Source organism: Vipera berus (genome assembly GCF_964194415.1).
Source record: "Vipera berus genome assembly, chromosome: 9".
In the NCBI taxonomy this organism is placed as follows: domain Eukaryota; kingdom Metazoa; phylum Chordata; class Lepidosauria; order Squamata; family Viperidae; genus Vipera; species Vipera berus.
In genome coordinates, this window is record NC_138212.1 from 15,798,814 (window position 1) to 15,819,573 (window position 20,760).

General features: G+C 41.0%; 1 protein-coding gene across 1 annotated transcript in view; it reads left to right on the plus strand.

Annotated features, from left to right (window-relative positions):
• Positions 1-1,469: 1,469 nt before the first annotated feature.
• The window catches only part of MYOM3 (myomesin 3), a gene marked incomplete at its 3' end in the record, with an annotated part of 40,601 nt that continues 21,310 nt past the window's right edge, over positions 1,470-20,760 (plus strand). The window contains exons 1-18 of the mRNA XM_081334376.1: positions 1,470-1,651; positions 2,996-3,070; positions 3,940-4,099; positions 5,641-5,798; positions 8,177-8,272; positions 9,871-9,959; positions 12,158-12,202; positions 13,717-13,857; positions 14,621-14,782; positions 15,545-15,686; positions 15,791-15,990; positions 16,408-16,464; positions 16,995-17,122; positions 17,668-17,851; positions 18,342-18,516; positions 19,284-19,405; positions 19,824-20,011; positions 20,501-20,627. Coding sequence (XP_081190502.1) covers positions 1,545-1,651; positions 2,996-3,070; positions 3,940-4,099; positions 5,641-5,798; positions 8,177-8,272; positions 9,871-9,959; positions 12,158-12,202; positions 13,717-13,857; positions 14,621-14,782; positions 15,545-15,686; positions 15,791-15,990; positions 16,408-16,464; positions 16,995-17,122; positions 17,668-17,851; positions 18,342-18,516; positions 19,284-19,405; positions 19,824-20,011; positions 20,501-20,627 — 2,356 coding nt within the window. The 5' untranslated portion in view covers positions 1,470-1,544. The remainder of the gene's footprint in view (positions 1,652-2,995; positions 3,071-3,939; positions 4,100-5,640; positions 5,799-8,176; positions 8,273-9,870; positions 9,960-12,157; positions 12,203-13,716; positions 13,858-14,620; positions 14,783-15,544; positions 15,687-15,790; positions 15,991-16,407; positions 16,465-16,994; positions 17,123-17,667; positions 17,852-18,341; positions 18,517-19,283; positions 19,406-19,823; positions 20,012-20,500; positions 20,628-20,760) is intronic.

Consider the following 20,760-nt stretch of genomic DNA (forward strand, 5'->3'; position numbering starts at 1 on the left):
CTGTCTCCCAATGGCCAGGATGTTCTTGGAGAACAGTCAGGGCGCTGCCCTTCTCTTCCCTTCTCATTTGCCACCTGAGATGGTCACCTTACTCTCCCCTATGTATGAATCCTGCATTTGTCCCCAGCCATAGTGAGCTGGTTCCTAAAAATGTTTGGCAGGGTGGATGAATGTGCTTTGGAAGGCCGTGTGCATTGAATCCCACAAGCATTTCAGCTGTGTCTAAATGGAGCCTGATCCCAGGGGGAAGGGCTGGAGGACTGGATGGTATTGTAGCTTGTCTTTGGCAACCAACAGCATGAAGTGGACATCGGCCAAGGGGAGCTGCATTGTTTCTCTCCCTCTTTCTATCTTTAAGAAAGCAACTGACCTAATCCCATTTTTGTTCATCTCCCAGTTGGGCTTCTGAGAGTTTCCAAATATCGGCAGGGCCACAAATAAGCACTTGTTGCAGTTGTTAACCATTTCTTTCCTATTAATGTTGTTCTTGTTGTTGATGATGATGATGATGTTCTACTGATTTGGATCTTGTGTTCAGAGATGAAGAAAACTAAAAAAAAAATATTCTTGTAAATAAAAACAGGCTTTCCCCCTGCTCAAATGTGTGACAATACCAAGGAAATGACCAGCTTTTTGCACTTTTTGAAAATTATTTTCTTGGGGTTCGAAAGAGGTTGAGCCTTCATGTTGGGTTTCCTTTTTTTTTAAAGGATGGAAATGTTGTAGAAAGAAGAGACTCACACAAGCTCTTCAGGAAAGGAAAGGTTTATTGCACAGGTTCAGAAGGCTTAAACAAAGCAAAGGGTCTGGACCCCGAAGGGCTCATGAACAGACACATTTATACACCTCTAATTCCTAGTTATACATTGTTCCTTATATGGTTACATCCTGCACATTCTTATCAGACAACAGTTTACAGAAGAAAATTACATGAAGTACGTGTAGTTTCACAGACAGGATATGGCTATCCCAAACAACATCTACCTTAAGGACAAGACTATGTTTGCTTAAACAATGACCTTTGTACACTTCCTCTTGAGAAAGAAATGTAGTCTACATGTTAACCTATGAAGGGTTTAATGCACTTTATTTGATCCCGTCTCTTCTCTGGATGAATGATGGAGCTGGGCATTTACTGGCCAGATGCCCTTCCTGATGCCTACGTGGAGTTCACAGCAGATATTTTCTGTTTGCCCCCTGATAGAGAAACATCTGTTGTTCATTCCTAGGCAACAAAGGCACAAAGAGAAAATATCTGCTGCAAATACCACATAGGCATTCAGGAAGGGCATCCCACCAGTAAATGTGAGCATTCAGTCACTCTGACTCTACCCAGATAAAAGACTTTATAGGGTTGTAAAAAGAAAAGAAAAAAAGAATTCAATTCCTCCTCTTTTTCCTCGTCTTGTCTTCTTTTTCAGTTTTATTGAATGATTTGTTTGCTTGTTAGTTTATTTTTAATATCTATGCCGTTCATCTCCCCTACAAGGTGACTCTGGACTCTTGATGTTTTTTTGGCAGACAGGAATCCTCTGATCTCCATCATGACAACCCACACCTTTTACCACCACAGAGAAGAGGAACAGAAGGCAGAGAGACACCGCGATTTGCAAATGACTTCACAGACAAGAAAGTCCAAGTTCAGGACCAGGTGAGTTTAGGAATTAAGAAAGTAGTGGAATCCAGGTTGAGAGAAGGGGTCTGAGACATATGTTGTGTGATCCATTTAAAAGCCAGTGGCTGTATTCTCACAACCTGCTCAACTTGTTTGGTTACTTTCCGTGAAAGCTTATCTGTTGTGTAAATTCAGCTAGTTTGCACAGGCTTTAATGTACAATACATTAAAAATGAATATATTCACTGAGTTGAGTTTCCATAGCACAGGAAGCCACCAAAACTTAATCATAATCCAACTCAACGTATTATGCAAATGTATCTAGCACATCTTAATAATGTTTAATAATTTTTAACCTGGCTATATGTCTCATGTGAATACAGCCACTGAACTCCCCTCACTAAGCCCCAAATGTGTCAAGCACCTTTCTCAATTTGATGTTCTCCAGATGTTTAGATCTAGACTTTATTTCTAGCCACATGTTCACTAGCAATATTGGCTGGGAATTATAGGTCTCAGCCTAATACATTTGTAGGACACTAAGTACAGAAAGCTGTGAAGAGAATTGGAAGGTAACACCACTGTTACTTCAATCTCAACTACATAATTGCTTTCGATGGGATTATAACACTGAATAAAAGAGAAGAACGCCTGATGGCTCACTTACATTGCAATTCTACGAATACATATTTGGTAGCTGCATTATTCATTCATTTCAGGGTCTTTTAATCTTGTCTTCAGTTCTGAACGATGATTTGGCTCCATTAAGCAGAGCTCCAAACAATAGTTAAATCCATTAAAATAATAATAGAAAAGAAAATTCAATAGTGCTGCTGTTAATTAATTAATTAATGTTCATTCACTCTTTATTCGGCACCCTCAATACTTATTGCAATCAGTCTCTGCATTAAGGACAGTGGTGGGATTCAGCCAGTTCACACCACTTCGGCAGAACCGGTAGCTAATTTTTTGTTGCCCAGGCCCAGAATGGACTTCCAGAAGCGGCAACCACACAGAGAACCGGTTGTTCACCTATTTGAATCCCACAACTAAGGACCGGTACTGGCCCTCAGCCTGGGGCCAGGGACCTCTGCTTTAAACCAACCTTTTAAATGCAATCAATTGTTTTGCATTTAATTGGAATGGTAAGCATGTCATGGAAACAATTCAGACTCAAAATGAGTTTGATTTTATTACACTGTATTTTTCTCAGTTTATTTCACAGACAAGCATAATAATAGTCTCCACTATTTATGCACAAGCTCTCCATACGGAATATTTTATTTACGAAACATTTTTATCATTGCCTGTTCTTTCATCCAAATATTCGCTTTGTTGTTGTTGTTGTTGTTGTCTGCCATCTCAACTTTCTTGGAACAGTGAAGAAGAAGAAAGCTTTACATCTCTGGATAGGACCATTGCATCTGCTCTTGCGTTGACAGCTGAAGAATCTTGGTATGTCCAATGATTTACTGGAAGGACATTTTTTTCTGCGCCAGGCCTACTTGATAAATATAGTTAACATTACACTCTGCAGTGATGGACCTTCTGTCACCTTAAATATTTTGATGACAACCTCTGGTCTTCTCTGAATGCCACATCCAGAGAAAATCTTTCTATAGGCAGTCCTCAGCTTACAACTATTCATTCAGTGACTGTACAAAGTTACAACGGCATTTAAAAAAGCGACCTATGACCGCTTTTCATACTTACGACCATTGCAGCATCCCCCTGGTCACATGATCAAAATTCAGCTGCTTGGCAACTGGCATGTATTTATGACAGAGTCACGTGATCAACTTTTGTGACTTTCTGACAAGCCAAGTCAATGGGGAAGCCAGATTCACTTGTCAACCAAGTTATTAACTGCAATGGTTCGCTTAATGACTGTGGCAAGAAAGGTCATAAAATGGGGCGAAACTCACTGCCTTGCTTAGCTCAAGTTGGGCTCAGGTTGTGGTCATAAATCAAGGATACCTATATCCACAATATAAAGACCCTTATTTTCTAAAACAGTAATAAATAGACATCTAACCATGCAATTGCCTTAGCATTTTTTGTACAAATACTCCCTGACATGTATAGGTGAAACTAGCATGTATACGAGCAACTTCCATTTAACTTCACATGTCATATGGTGCAATTATAGTAACTATAAATTACTATTAGAGAAATACTCAATAATGCATGGGTGAGACTTGATTATTCACCTTTTTCTGGAGCCGGAATAAAAAGGAATCAAAAAGCAGAGATTCAGGGTTGGCATGAGGCCTATTTCTGAATTTGAAAAACTGGACTTTCCAATACATTATCATCTTCCTCAGGGAATCCAGGATGAGACGGGAGGCCACTATACTAAACCTGGAGGAGAGGGGAAAGAAAAGAATTCATTTTGGGAATGACATGGAAAAACTAGAGAAGGACGTCATCAGAAACTGCCGGTTCTTGCGGGTGAAGGCTGACAAGATGGCTTTTCGGAGGAAGGTAAGAAATTGGGTTTCCAAAGGGCAGCTGGGAGGAGACAGCCTGAAATATGATCTGCAGAGTGTAATTTAGCTTTTGGGTCCAAGGAACTACGTAACTAACAGAAGAGAATGTTTGTAGCTCAGGGTTGAATTTTGGGGTGAGTTGATGCACTCTGAACTTGGTGACTTGCCTTGCAGATGTTTCATTACCCAACTAGGTATCATCATCATCATCAGTGCACTGATTTTGTTGTCTAGTTACATAGTGAAACATCTGCAAGAAACAGCCAAGTTCATAGAGCACCAAGGGCCCCAGCTATGAAACTGTTTGAGTACAGATAGTCCTCAACTTATGACTGTTCATTTACTGGCAAGCTTCTTCAGTTCTAGACATTCTTGGATGAGAAGCAAAACATTTTCAAAGAAAAAAAAACAAGAAAATCCAGTTGCCTTTTGGGAAAAAGCACCTTTGGGGTATTTACCATGAATCATGGTCCATGATGTTCTTCCTTGATACACACATTTCTCCAGAGGAAGCTTTGCAAGTGTAAACACCCAGTGCACGCTCTTTTTTTAAATGTAATCAGCATTGTTGACGTAACAGAGTTGGAAGGGACCTTGGAGGTCATCTAGTCCAATCCCCCTGCTCTTGCAGGAGACCTATACTAATTCTGATGAATGGCTGTCCAGTCTCTTCTTAAAAGCCTCCACTGATGGGGCACCCACAACTTCCCAAGGCAATTTGTTCCACTGGTTAATTGTTCTCACTGTTAGGAAATTTCTCCTTCGTTCTAGGTTGCTTCTCTCCTTGGTTTGTTTCCATCCGTTGCTTCTTGTCCTGCCTTCAGGTGCTTTGATAAACAAGTTGGCCTCCTCTTCTTTGTGGCAGCCCTTCAAGTATTGGAATACGGATATCGTGATGTGTGACATCCAATAGCATCCCTTTCTTCATTTTCTTTCTTTACAAAAGTTGCATGAGGGAAAGAAAGCAACAGTTTACTTGTTTCGATGGCAGCCTTTGTGCCACTGTAAAGAGTAGGCAATCCAAACGCCATGGAGAAACTTTTAGGCAATTGTTATGGTAGTACCTAGACCAGGGGTCGGCAACCTCGGCTCTTTTATGACTCGTGGACTTCAACTCCCAGAATTCCTGAGCCAGCTATGCTGGCTCAGGAATTCTGGGAGTTGAAGTCCACGAGTCATAAAAGAGCCGAGGTTGCCGACCCCTGACCTAGACTAACCTGGCTGATCTGGGAAAAACTAAGCAGTGGGACACTGTTGTTATTTAGATGGGAAACGCCCAAGAAATCTCAGATTATGCACTGAAGAATTAAAAAATTTAAAAATAGGCAAAGATGGCAATGGTAAAGCATTGTACCGTAACCTGAAAAATAAATGCAATTGTCCAAGCGATGACCGGGAATTTAGCTCATCTAAAGGGAAGTGTTGTTTTAACATCAACACCCAGAGGGTGCTAATCGTTCCCTGTCCCGTATCTGCGGATGTATTTATAGAACAGTAAGATAAAAAGTTATAAAACCTTCTGTATTCTCATCCAAGGCTGAAGCGAAGGCGCTACTGGAAAAGGAGGTGATGGAGCTGTTGTCCTACCGGGCACCCATGTTTTGGATCCCCCTGAGAGCTCACACAGTCTGGGAGAGGATGAGTGTCACGTTGGAGTGCACTGTTCTGGCTAACCCTCAGCCGAAGGTCACCTGGTAAGTGGGTCAGGCAGAAAATGTTGGCACTGTCTCTCTGAAACTATGAAAGAAGAAGTCATTGTCCCTCTGAAAGATGGGTCCTCCATCGCTGGAGGTTTTTAAGAAGAGATTGAATAGCTATTTGACAGGGGTCCATGGTGCTCTCTGAGCTTGCTTGTTTTCTTGCATCTGTTTCATTACCCACACTAGGTAGCATCATTACCCACACTAGGTAGCAGGACAAGAAGCAACGGATGGAAACTAGTCAAGGAGAGAAGCAACCTAGAACTAAGGAGAAACTTCCTGACAGTTAGAAGAATTAACCAGTGGAACAACCTGCCTCCAGAAGTGGTAAATGCTCCAACACTGGAGGTTTTTAAGAAGAGACTGGACAGCCATTTGCCTGAAATGGTATAAGGTTTCCTGCCTGAGCAGGGGGTTGGACTAGATGACCTCCAAGGTCCCTTCCAACTTTATTATTATTATTATTATTATTATTATTATTATTATTATTATTATTATTATTATTATTATTATTATTATTATTATTATTATTATTATTATTATTATTATTATTATTATCAGTGCTGGTAAGGAGTGCTGGTGGCTGTCAGTTTATATTCTTGTAGCTTGCCTGTCAGCGCTGAGATTCTTTGTTTGGGCTGTTTGCTGTTGGCTTCTTTGGAAGTTTCTTGATTGGGGTGTTTACTTGTTTGTTGGTCTGATGTTAACCTTGAAGTTAATATATGCTGGTCTGGGTGCTAATTGCTGGTGGGGATGTGTTTGGGCTTTTTTCGTTCCCTTTTTGGCTGGTTGATTGTCTCTTTTGCATAGTGTATAGATATTTTCATGTCTACATGTCTACTGATGACTAATTTGTCAGACTGCCAGGCTTCTAAAAATTCCCTGGCATTTTTGGACTTGGCTTGATCTAGGATGGTCACATTTTTCCCAACTGAAACGATGGTTAAATCTTTTCTGTATGTTGTGACAGATTTAACCATCGTTTCAGTTGAGCTACCAGTATTCTCCTTTATTGAATAGCCACTTGTCTCAAAGGATACAGTATCTCCTGCTTGAGCAGGGGGTTGGACTAGAAGACCTCCAAAGTCCCTTCCAACTCTGTTATTCTCGTATTCTGAAAAAGTCGCTTGATCTCATCGGCAGATTGCAGACTTTTCAGGATTGTACCCTTTGGGCTTAGAAAGGTGGACATGGTTGGATATTTGATCCTGTTCACAGAAAAATAGCAAGAAGGAGAACTTTAAATGCAGGTGAGGATTTATTTTTCCCAGTGGAGCATTTAAATGTGCAAGGGCTATTGCTTATTCCCAGTGCTTTTTTTGTAAAAGAAAAAGGTGCCGGAACTCACACATGTCATACAACCCACCTTGCCTACCCTACAAGGTTCCATCCAAAAAAGGTGCCGGAACTCCATTCTGAGTGTTCTATGACAAAAAAAGCCCTGCTTATTCCCTATAATTGTAGGACATGTTATGCCTTGTTGAGGATATGGGAAGAACTGATTTGATTCCAGCTGATCCTTAACATAGCTTCCTCCTCTGCAGGTGAAAGAGTTTACAGTTGGAAAACGTTAAATGCATTTCCCAAATTCCAGAAGGATGTTTTAAAGAATGCATCTGCTCAGAAACCATCCGATCTGGGGAGCTTTTAATTAAGTTTTGATTTAGCTCACAACTTATTCTCTCTGGAAATCTGTGGTTGCTTTCAGAAGCAGTTCCCTTTTTGTAAAAGAACCAAAAAATTTTCACTTGCTTTCTATAGGGCTTCCTCACATCATCACATTCCCCCTTCAGCTGTTTTTTTTAAAGTGGAAGATCTTTCACAAATGCAAAAAAATTGATGATGGTGATGATTGATGATGATATCTAGTTTGGTAATGAAATGCCTGCAAAAAAACCAGAGAGCACCAAGGACCCCATACATAGATGAATAAGAACTCTGTACTGCTTTTTGATAATCTTTTCAGCTCACTATGACTGATATACATGCTTCTTCCAGCTGGTGCCTTCCAAATGTGCTGCATTACAAACACCGTTGTGCTTGGAAACTCTTCACATATGAAGGATACTAGATTGGGAAAATTATTTGAAAGAAATGCTTTGAATCTCTTGTTGGAACAGCACCATCCTGCAAAGCCTGAGAAAAGTTTAGCTGCTTTAATGAAATTGGAAACTCTTCTTTCAAATAGTTTTCAGTGTATTCATTCATTCATTCATTCATTCATTCATTCATTCAATTTCTATAGCTGTCCACCTTAGTCAATGACTCTGCCTGGCTCACGATTCAAAATGTGATAAATCTTGATTGGACTTTCAACATTTCCAGAAACATCCCTTAACAATCTTCATTTTCCTTCTCTTGCACCTGACAAGGTTTAAAAATGGAGTTCGAATTGACCCTCGCGTTGCTCCAGCAGGAAAATACAAAATGAAGAATGAGTTTGGAATGCTTACCCTGGATATCAGGAGGTAACTGATTAATCTAAACAGGATTAATTTTGTAGGTTGATTGTAAGAACTCACAAAGCAAAGGGATGTCACAAAGTGAAGAAAGCAACGAAAAGCAAGGGTTGTGATTACATCCCACATTAACACAGATCACTAACAAATAGACAACTGCACTTTTGCAAATTGATAAGTTTGGCGACTTTTGACCTTGGTTAATTCGAAACCTGGCTACTTTTTTGCACAAATCATCTGGGTCAATTGATGTTTCCATGTGTCGTGGGAAAACCCAGTGGAAAAGACAAGAGACAGCAACACAAAACAATAATTCTTAATTTAATATTCAGAGGTTTATTTTGCTAATGATTTGGAACATAGCAAGCATGATAACACAACATCACTTACATTAATAAACCATTGCAGTGAGGACCACATGGCATAGCAGATTCCAAAAGGACAGCTATAGGCCAATGGCAAATCAATCAGATCCAGACCCAACTCTTTATACCCTCTCCCGTTCTAAGACTGTAGTCAGGTAGTCTGCTGACTTTTGCTGATATTCTACTGACTTTCTGCTGTCCTTCTGCTGAACATAACTTTCCACATACACCCATCTACACTGGAACCCGCATCCATCAGCTACTTCAGTTCCCTATTTCTTACTGTTCCAGTCTTTATGTCCTAAATATATGTAAAACAAGCAAGCTTAGCAAAATCATTTTAACCCAGATTGTTGGGGGCAATTAAGCTGACTTTGTAATAATGCCGCTTGGGGTGTGTGTGAAAGCCCTAACAAGCAGGCATATACATAGAATGAAGGCTACTGCTAAGCTTGTAAGCCGCCCTGAGTCTTCGGAGAAGGGCGGGATATAAATGGAATTAAAATAAAATAAAATAAATAAACTAAAGTACAATTGCAAACTGCAAAATTAAGCATAGCAGAGACTTTGGCTCAATACCTTGTCCATTAGACCTGACTTAGTTCACCTGGGCCTAAACCTTGCATAAAAAAACAATAGCCAATATTTTTGTTTTCCACACATGTATGAAAAAATATATCTAGTTTATGGTATATCATACATGGACTAGCAATATATATTAACATTAGTAAAACACAATAAAATATAAATGTTAAAAAGGTTTCCTGCCTGAGTAGTGGGTTGGACTAGAAGACCTCAAAGGTCCCTTTCAATGTTACTGTTGTTGTTGTTATAGATCAGTGTTCAAATGACTACTAGGCCATCTAACCACTAAAGTGCAGTATTGTTTATATTTTTTTTAAAAATCAAGATACTGGAATGGTATATGCCCTCAATTTACAGCTGATCCCCATGTAATCTGAAAAAAATGAATTATATGAGCAGAAATTAAGAGACTGTTATGTGAAAACAAGTGAAGAGAAACCAAAATTCACAAATCATGTAATGAAGTTGAAATAGAAAGTCACCACACCATTAGCTTTAACCAGTGGGCCAGTGTTTCCCAACTTTAGCAAGTTTAAGACAAGTGGACTTCAACTCTCAGAATTCCCCAGCTACTACACACTGGCTGGGGAAACACTGCTTTTGGTTAAATATAAAACAACTGGATTATCCCACACTGTTGTTTGCTGTTATTTTCAGATGCTCTTTGGATGATTCTGCTGAATACAGCGTGGAAGTGAAGAACTCTTATGGCGAGGCCAACTCATTTGCAACTGTATTTGTCAGGAGTAAGTCTCGACTTGACTTGGACAAGCACAGAAACATTCTGCAAAGCCAGATGTTCTCTGCATGAAACATATTTCTTCCTCAGATACGCTGTTGCAATACAAGCGATGGGGGTTTCAATTCCTGAGGAGTCTTCCCAATTGTTTTCTGAGCAATTTCCATTGCTCATCCATTAATCCAAACATTGCCAATATTTTTTCCTCCTCCAGGCATGTTGGAAAAAGATTCCCACCACTCCCTTAGCTAGATATGGTAGGAGGGAGGCTAGTCCAACAACTAAAAAACACCTGGTTAAGGGCGGTTGCCAATTTGGTCATCCTTTGCTATTTTCTTTTTTTTTTTGTTATGCAAAGGGTGTTTCTCTGAGCTAGGAGTTCTCAATCTGGTTTTTGTCTAAAAGAAAAAAAACAAACAAAAAAGCTTGATGGAGGCTAGAACTGGGTTTCCATCACGTTTGGTGTTCTTGCAGCTCTTTGGAGATTCACCTCTTCTGACTTCGATATGGTGTTTTTCTGCATTGCAACTTGAAACTACTTGGCTCCTGTGAGTAATCTGGCTGGGAATGAAGTTTAAGAAATCCCTTTCGGTCAAACAGCAATCATTTTCTGCCCTTGGGCCATGGGGGAGGCCTGGTCTTCTGTCTGGAGGACACCTGAATCAGTCACTGTTTGGTGGATCTCCCTGCTTTTTTATCTTTCTGATCTGTACTAGGAAAAGAACCAGCTGTTCTGGACCAGCCTACTACTGGCCTTGCAGAAAAGGCAGGGACAACCCCTTTTACAAAACGGCAAGAGGCTGGAACTAAGCCTGCCAAATTTATTAACATAAAACAGAGCAAACAGAGCAAAGAGAGCAAACACGAACCATGAAAACAGGAGCTATTCAAACGGTTGCCTTCAGCAAACCAGCCCTCCCACACATTCCCCTTTTATACAGTTCAGGGCGTGGCTTCTCTCTGCCTCCTTCTGAGGTGCCCCATTGCCTTCCTCTGTTTACTCCTGATTGACTGCCTCCTGCGTCGGGCGTCCTTGAACAGGGCCAGCTGTGGGTCGTCTTCATCCACGCTGTCAGGCTCACACAGCTGGGTCTGCGTCGTAACCAGATGGGAGGGGCCTGGCTGAGGGCTCTGCAGAGCCTCAATACTATCCTCAGCAAGGTCTCCAACACCCCCCTCCTCCTCCTCTGAATCGTCCGACCCAACTGCCGAACCCACAGGCTGACCCTGAATCACAACAGCAGCAACATTTTTTTTCCTTTCTGAGATGCATCTCCTAGTGGACTATAAAAAAAAGAAGAGAAAAGAGAAGGGGAGGGGAGAAGAGACAGGAGGGGAGGGAAAGAGAGGGAAGGGGAAAGCAAAAAGTAAAGGAAGAGAAGAGAAGAGAAGAGAAGAGAAGAGAAGAGAAGAGAAGAGAAGAGAAGAGAAGAGAAGAGAAGAGAAGAGAAGGCCATAGTTTCCCCATTTTTATATCACCAGAGCTAGAATAGGAAAGTTTGAAAATCTTTTGCCAATTTCACCTACTCAGAAAAGAAAAATCCGTATTTCGGTGTTCCATTCATATATTTCTTAAAACCAGACTTTCACCCTTTCACCTGTGTACCTCTAATAATTGTGATTCCGAAAAAGCCTATCTTTACCTGGTGATCTTGTGACTGTGGGTGTGTTTAAAAAAATGATCCGACATTTCAGCACTTTGGCCATCCTGAATTACAGCCATAAAGAGCAGGAGCCATGGCAAGAAGGGAGAGGCATGCCCACCGCAGCACCCAGTATCCAATCAGAGCAGAGACATTTGCCTATCAGGAATTGAAGCCCTGCGAGTGAGGCACAGCCACGTTTGTGCCAGCAGAAGTCGGAAAATGCTATTTTTGATGCAGAGCAAGACGAATTGGCAGAAGCTATGGTGGGCTGGGGTAGATAGAGGGCAATGTGCGTTCCTTTCCTTAAGGCAGGGACAGTGAGCTGGCCTTCTGCTGGGGCAAGTCAGATGTGTGTGGACAAACCCTCTGAGTCCAGCTTTAAAAAGTTGGGCTTGACTTGACTTTATCCATACAAATCCTTTAGGTCAAAGTTTTCAACAACCAACGGTACATTATTATTTACAAATGAAACAGTGAAATGAACCTTTACCTATGCCGGTATTTCTCCTTCTCCCTTCCTTTCCCACTCCCCCACCAACTCCCCTCTACCCTCTTGTAGAATATTATGGGATGGAATCTGGATTTGATTCAGAAATCTATAAAAGTGAGTAGACGTTTATCATCCTTTATTTATTTATTTATTATTTATTCAATTTATATACTGCCCTTCTCCCGTAGGACTCCTGGTTTCTTCCCTTGGGTTTAACAGTGCATATACATAGTGCGGCTGGGGTCTGTTAGGCTGGTCCATTTTAAAGATGGCTTCAAAAGGAACCAGAGGTGAAAGGAAAGCAAGCCATGAAGGCAGCAATAGCAGAAATCAACTATGCTCCCGCAACTTGCTTAATGTGGTTATGGAATTAACCCCTTAATAAGGATTTGTACAATATGCGAAAACATGAGCTAACTAAGCAGGCTGGGCTTGTACAGTGATTTAATTTCAAAGCAACTAAGATTAAAAATAACCAGTCTGACTGAGCTGTGTGATTGCAGCTGCTAGATATTTACTTGACCTGATTAAAGATGTTGTGAAGATGCAGCCTGTAGAGGCATCAGTAGGAGGTGCCAAAATCCACCAGATGGAGGGTCTGGAGCAGGGGTCTTCAAACTTGGCCCTTTTATGACTTGTGGACTTCAACTCCCAGAATTCCTCAGCCAGGAATTCTGGGAGTTGAAGTCCACAAGTCATAAAAGGGCCAAGTTTGAAGACCCCTGGTCTGGAGTCATGATCAAAACTCAACCCTTTTTCCACATGGATGCAGCATTGTTTCATATACAAAAGAGGAAAAGCTTCTATGCACCCACCATCTTGCAGATTTTAAGACTCTTGGAGTCTACACCAGAACAGAAGAAAAAGAGAAATCCTGCTCCAGAGCAATCTTAGACTTGTTACAGGTAGTCCTCAACTTAAAACCATAATTGAGTCTGGAATTTTAGTAGTAAGACATAGCAGTTGCTAAGTGGGCCTGATTTTATGACCTTTGTTGTAGCTGTCATTAAGCAAACACCACAGTCATTAAATGAACCCTTAATATCCAATGCTGGAAACTGGAAGTAAACAGCAGAAACTGGCCAAAAATACCAAAACTCGTGGAGATGCTGCAAACAGCCCTAAATGTGGGCCCAAAAAAATGCAATCGAGTGATTGTGGGGAAATGGAGCAACCAACCATTGTAATGTTGAAATCAGATCATAAGCAGCTCTGAAGAGGTCTGTAGTAACCTGGAACAGTCGTTAGATGAGAGCTATTTGTACTTCCAGTTAGTAAAAGGTAGGAAGAAAGAACAAGAAGTAATTGAGGGCACCCAGTAGTGATGATGGGGAATTAACAGTTATAGTGCACATCAAAGTATATGATATGTAGACACATGAACAGATACATTTTGGTAAGTGGTAACATGGACCTCTTTTCTCCTATTCTCTCTCTCTCTCTCTCTCTCTCTCATTCATGGTGATCTGTGAATTTAGACTGGTACAACTGAAGACCAGCTTCAAACTGCTCTGGGCACATTGTAAGAAGAATAGGGCAGAAATGCCCCAGTCAGAAGAGGACTTTCATTCTATTTTGGTCATCAATGTTCAAACTTCTTTCTAACCCACCATCTGCTTGCTTCTTAGAGAGACTCAGAGACATAGAAGCTGACTTCGCCAGCACATTGAAGCCCATCTTTGCTACAGAGAAGGAACCCTTCAGCCTTTCCTGCACTTTCACTTCAGACCTTCAGGAATACCAACGGAACATTTCCTGGTTCCGCGATGGTTTGTATTTATAGCCACAGTGCTGCCCGAGAAAGCATAAAAATGTGCTGCATCAGGTTTAGCAGCCTTTTGTTCCCCATCTTTGGATGCCAATTATACGATGGTGCTTTCCCAAAACAAAACACCCTCTACTTGGCTGTGAAGTAACTCGTTTCAGTAGTTTGCATAATACAATGAATGAGCCCATGTGAGCCATACAATTTATCATGTGAATTAGACATTTTAAGTAGGAAGAAAAATCAAATTGCTCCTTACTATGGATAAAAGTGCCCTTAGCTCAGGTCAAGCTTATTTGTACTCCTAGTGACTGCATCTGTCCAATATTCTTGGTACTATTTTGGAACAAGTTTGCCATTGATTTCTGCTAGAATGAATTTTGTCTTTCCAATCCAACTAACATTACTGGTGTATCCAGAAGATTGCCCAACTATAGGGTGATCTTGTTAGCTTCTGAGATCAGCCAGGGTCTACTAATTGCTGCTAACTGTTGAAGATTTGCCTTAAAATATATCCACCAATAGGACTTTTTTTTCCCCCAACTTGTCCCTCAAAACTGCTTTTGCCAGCAGTGGAAAAAGAGAAGAAAGAGGTTGCCTTTTTATGATTTCAACTAATATACTACTGTTTGTCAAAGACAGCACATTTTGCAAGTGAAATCTGGAAATGTTCAGGATTTCAGATTCTGAACATGTGCTAAGTATCATCTCTAGTATGAATGCATTGATTGGATAAAAGAAGCTGATGCTTATGTCCTGTGTGGTAGGTGAGTTGCTGAAAGATTCTGACCGCCGGCAAATCAAATGTGAGGACCGGGAGGCATCCCTGACAGTATCCTGTGCTTACAAGGAGGATGAAGGCTTTTATAGCATCCGTATCCCGACACAAGTTGGCTACAGTGAACAAAAAGCTTACGTGTTTGTTAGGGGTATGTTCACCATTATTGATCTGATCTGACAATTGAATGTTAAGTATTATTCCAAAAGCCTAAGACATTTCAGCGAGCCTTTTCCAACTAATAGATTCCAGTTGAGCCAGGCTGTCATTCTTACAACTTGCACTCTGCTTGGCTATGAAAGGTGCCCTTAGTCTGTCACAAGTTTTCATGCAACCCCCAGGTTCTATGAAGCACAGTTTGAGAAACCCTAGGCTTTCCTTCAGCCTGGTGATATTTAGATGTATCTGACTGCAGTATGTGGAGACTGCAGTATTGGTGCAGTATAGTTCTTGACTTACAACCCCAATTGTTATTGTAAGTTAAGGATTATCTTTATGGGGAATAAAGTCCTCCCAATCATGATTGCTACTAGCTAAGATTGATAGGGTTGTAGACCAAGACTTCTAGAGAATCTAGACATCCAGTTGGAGAAGGCTGGCTGGTTGAAGGTCAAGAGAAAGTCAGAGAGAGAGAGAAAAACAGGTTAGGAGTTAGCTTTGTATCTCTAATTTCCTTAATAAACTCAAAACACCATATATACAGTAGATGGTCCTTTCTCAAGGCTGTGAAAGTGACTGTCCCAAAGTTACTCAAATGAAACTTGTCTCTGTTGTCTAGCCAACACCATAAATACTGTACTTATGATAGTGAACACTTCCCATCACCAACAATGATTTCAGAATGTAGTAGATAAAAGTGAGATGTCCTTTGTCTTGACTCAACAATCTCACCTTAGCTTCCTGTCCTTCCCAGATGCTGAAGCTGCAACAGCTGGTGCTCCTAGATCTCCTCTCCTTGTACAATGTCATGATGTGAACAAAAACACCCTCATACTTTCATGGGTACCTCCCAGTGATAATGACGGAAGCCCCATCATTGGTTATTACATTGAAAGGTCTACACTCTGTAGTACTCCAATCTTCCTCCCTCCTTCCCTCCATTTTTTTTATTTTTTGAGATCATAATCAATTGTACAAAAGTGTCATTTTTGCCTTGCAGGTGTGAAATGGGCACAGATGAATGGGTTCCTTACAATGACCAACTGGTGAAAACTTGCAGGTCACCAGTTTTGGGTCTCACAGAAGAAAAGACTTACCAGTTCCGAGTGAAGGCTGTCAATTGTGCAGGAATCAGTAACCCTTCGAAGGCCAGCAGCCCTGTGACAATGATCGATCCCAATGAGGCAAAGAGGTTGCTAAGTACGTCATTCTATGTGAAGGTTCACAAAAATTGAAGGCAATCTTCAAGACAATGTGGGCCACCAATAGCCTCAAGTAAAAGAATTTTGGTACAAAGAATGATTATCCTATGCCAACACATCCAAGTGTTGGCACAGGATAATCATTCTTTGTACCACTTTTTTACTTGAAGTTATTGGTAGCCCACATTGTCTTGAAGACTGCCTTCAAAAGATTTTGCTAGATTGATCGAGTGGTTACTTTTGTCCTAGGACTTTCAAATATTCCCTTTGGTTGAATTAAACAAACTGAAGTAATCCAATGGGTCTATTCAACTGAATTATAATTTAAATACCTATAAATTTATATACCTATTTATATACCTATACATTATAATGTATGGCTTCCAAAGTATTAATTTTCTTTTTCTTTGATTAGATATCCCTTATGACGATGGGATGAGGACAATTATAGTTTCAAAAGATGAACTGGAGCGTAAGTTCATAGGAACTTCATTCCTTAATTATTCCTCTGATAAATACTCTATCTCAAAGGTGTTTTCATGTTACAATGAAATGCTACTTATACATTTGGAGGGGTGGCAATTCTACAATTTGTCCCTTCCACTACAAATGGAAGTTCTGATAACCAAAGAATTACCCAGGAAGCTGCATTAAATTGGACCAGACCCTAATCCTTCTGGCTGAGTATCTTCTACACAATTGCCAATGATTCTCCAGGGTCTATGAAGTACATTCTCTTGGAGATGCTAAGAATTAAGTAAAGAGCTTCTGCAGGCAAAATTTTGATCTTCAGCTCTATTATTCCCTTATAGGCCCATCCCTTGATCCCACTGTTTCAGTCATCCCCCACCTGGTGCCCTTCAGATAGTTTGGACTTGGCTGAGAAACTATGGAAAGTGAAGTCCAACTTTACTGGAAGATACCATTCTATTCTTATTGTAAATCTGGTCTTGTATGAGAGGTACAGTGTGTGATGGCTGTTGTAACTCTCTCTTCCTATAGCTGAGATTAAAATCCCGTTGCCTCCCAGTAATGTTCATGCCAGTGAGACCAGAGAAGATTATGTGATTCTCTCCTGGGATGAGCCAGATCCCAGAGGCAAAGAGCCACTGAGTTACTACGTAGAACAGGTAAGAAAATAGCAGAGATGCAAGCTACAGTAGATCAATCCTCCCAAGCCACCTTCAGATTAGACTGAACTTCATTTAGGTTCTTCCAAACCAAGTTCTTTCTCAAACCAATTTGAGGACTTAAAAATAATTGTCCACAAATCCTGGTGCCCTCCATTGGCGTTGAGATGAAGGCAACATCCTGGGGACATGGCAGAAAAAAGAGGATACAGGAGATTGATTCAAGATGGAAAAAATAATAACATGCACAGTGCTAGTTTTACATTTCACCGTAGACCGTCAAATGGAGGAGAACCATGGTCAGTAGGCAACTTTCTAATTTCTACATCACACATTATGCAACTTTCCATAAGATGTCTATGCAACTTTCCATAAGATGTCTAATTTGAGCCTTACCAAGTCAATTCCCGTGGATTTCCAGATTTCCACATTTGGACATGAAAATGCAGGGCTGGACATTCTTTTCTCCTGGGAGAACTGTGACTCCAGGCTGATACAAACCCATTTTGTGACAAATAAAGGTGGTCTTCTTTCTACCTTTTCAGTCAATCACAGGCAGTGACAAGTGGAAGATGGTCAATCTGGATATTCCCGTCAGTTCCACCACTTTTCCTGTCTTTGGTCTGGAGAAGGCAAAGTCCTACTGTTTCCGAGTACGGTCAGTGAACAAGTATGGAGTGAGCAATCCTTCTTTGCCAAGTGAACCCATCTCTCTGGGAGAAAAGATTGGTAATTCTTTTTCTTTTAGTGACTAAGTTGTCACTAGATAAAATCTTGTAAATCCTGATGTTGGCTGGGGAATTTTGGGAGTTGAAGCCCACATATCTTAAAGTTGCTAAGATTGAGAAACACTGGTTTAGCTGATAGGGATTGGAGAAGAATTGAAAGGAAGTATAATGGTCTTCTTGAAACACAAATACTTTGGCCACCTAATGAGAAGGAAGGACTCATTGGAGAAGAGCCTAATGCTGGGAAAGATTGAGGGCAAGAGAAGAATGGGATGACAGAGAACGAGGTGGCTGGATGGAGTCACTGAAGCAGTAGGCGTGAGCTTAAATGGACTCCAGAAAATGGTAGAGGACAGGAAGGCCTGGAGGAACGTTGTCCATGGGGTTGCAATGGGTCGGACATGACTTTGCAACTAACAACAACAATAATGGTCTTCAAGTAGTTGCTGCTTTAAGTTTCCATTTTTTCCCATCTTTTGTGTTTTTTTTAGCTCCGCTTCCACCCCCATCTCAGGTCCTGGCTTTCAGAGATACCAAGACATCTGTGGTTGTACAGTGGAGCAAGCCAAGAAAAGGAGAGGAACCACTGGGTTATTACATCTATTGCAAGGAGGTTGGGACAGATGAATGGCAAACTGTCAACAATAAACCTGTCACTTGTCATGAGTGAGTTCATTTGATGATCCTTTCCATTTTTGCAGATTTTAGCATTTTCCACATTTGCTTAGAGGGAGGGTTGGGAAAATGGTAACCAATTTTGTGATTTCAAAACAGGGAAAGGACGGATGTTGCTATCATGTGGGTGCTGTTCCACTGAAGTAGCTCAAACGTGGTCCAAATGTTCTCTCTTCAAGGAGCTCATCTAATCAAATGTAAATTGAAACATAAAAAAATGGTGTTCCAAACAAATGAAATGTCATCAACTAAAGCGTGTTAATTTTGGACGAAACAGCACAGACATTACAGAATTTTAAAATGAACTAGTTAAGATGGTTCATCCAAGCAGCTAAAAATATCAACCATAATCTGAAAAAAAAATCTCCTTTGGAAGGACAACTTGCAAAACCACTGTCATTGCCGAAAACATTCTGCTGTTGACTGAATATCCAAGCTATATTGGTTCTGTATGATATATACCCATAAAATAGGCTAATTCAGTAACCAGGTTCACTGTGTTGTGTGAAGATAGCCAGCATGTTCCAAGATGACTGAAACCTTCCATTGTTTTATAGTTGGAGACTCTAGTGTGGTGTTTCTCAAACTTGGCAACTTTAAGGTGGGTGAACTTCAACTCCCAGAATTTCCCAGACTGGGAGTTGAAGCCCACACACCTTAAAGTTGTCAAGATTGGGAAACACTGCTCCAGTGTGACAAACCAGTGCTAAGAGATAACACTGAAGAATGGATGGGGGGCTTTCTGTTTTGTTTCTTAGATTCACTGTTCCAGGGCTCAAAACTGGCAAGCAATATGTTTTCTGTGTCAAATGTGTCAATGAAGCTGGTGTAGGAGAAAGCTCCCCAGAATCTGACCCCATTCTTGTGAGACAGGCAATCTGTAAGTACCAGTTGTGTTATAGAGGGGAAGGGAGGGGAAGGGAGGGGAGGGGAGGAGAGAAGAGGAAGGAGAGGAGAGGAGAGGAGAGGAGAGGAGAGGAGAGGAGAGGAGAGGAGAGGAGAGGAGAGGAGAGGAGAGGAGAGGAGAGGAGACAAGACAACTTTTTGGGATGTAACCAAGATTGTCTGTTTTTCTTCAGCTTTGGAAATGATGGGGGAAATCTTTGTTTTGACATTTCCAGCCTAAAAGTAGCAGAAAATCATTGCCATTTTTCAACAATTGTTGAAAAAGGTGGATTTTGAAAATTTCAAAAGCAAAATACCAAGATTACATTTGCCTCAAGTTTTTAAGTAGAGAAGCAGCATGCTGTTCAGATGCTCAGCTTCCATGATAATTTCAACTTTTTCCTCCCTCTCAGCTCTTCCATCTGCCCCACGAGGTTTTGCCCTGCTGAACTGTGGGAAGGACACCATGACCATAGGCTGGAAGCCTCCGAAACACAAAGGAGGTTCAAAGATTCTGGGCTATTTCTTGGATCAGCATGATACACCCCAGACTGACTGGCATGAGGCCAACATTAAGCCCATTCCTGAACGGGTTTATACGGTATGCCATATCTGAACTTGGACAGGGATTTCAACCTCTGTCCCTGTCTGATTTCAGCCATTTTTGAATACGGCTGAATCTTTTTCTTTTGCCAAAAAAGCAAAAACAAAATTAAAATGGGTTCTTAATTGTCAGGGTGACATTGCAGGCAACAAAACTGGAGCAATTTGAAAAGTGTTCTTAAAAAAACAGTAGAACGTTTACCTTATTCACTAAGCTAGCTTTCCACATCCTAATGCATTTCAGGTAATTCATACTTCAGCTTCCAGAGTTCCCTCTTTCATTCCAAGTATTCTTTAGCCGTGTTGACTGGGAATTTTGGGAGTTGAATTTCATATATCTACTGTAGGGGTGGGCATCCAGTTGGGAAAGCTGGTTTCAGGTTTCAGTGGGAATAATTTGCAAAGGAAGCCATGTCTCTGTTAATGCGAGGCCTTCTTTTCGAAGCAAGGCTTTGGGAAATGCTCAACATCTCTGGTGATTCTATAGGTCACCAACCTGGATGAAGGACACTTTTATCAGTTCCGTGGTTATGCAGTGAACATAGTTGGTGTCGGGAAGGTGTCGGAGCCCAGTGATATTTTCAAGTGTGAGGAGTGGACAATGCCAGAACCAGGTAAAGATCAGATCTTGGCCTTGGCCAGATCCAAACCATATATACTAAAAAGATGAGATGTTGAGCATATAAACCGATATAGCTTTGGTCCTTTGTAGCCTCCAAAACTGGGAAAGATGGAGGGCAATAGAAG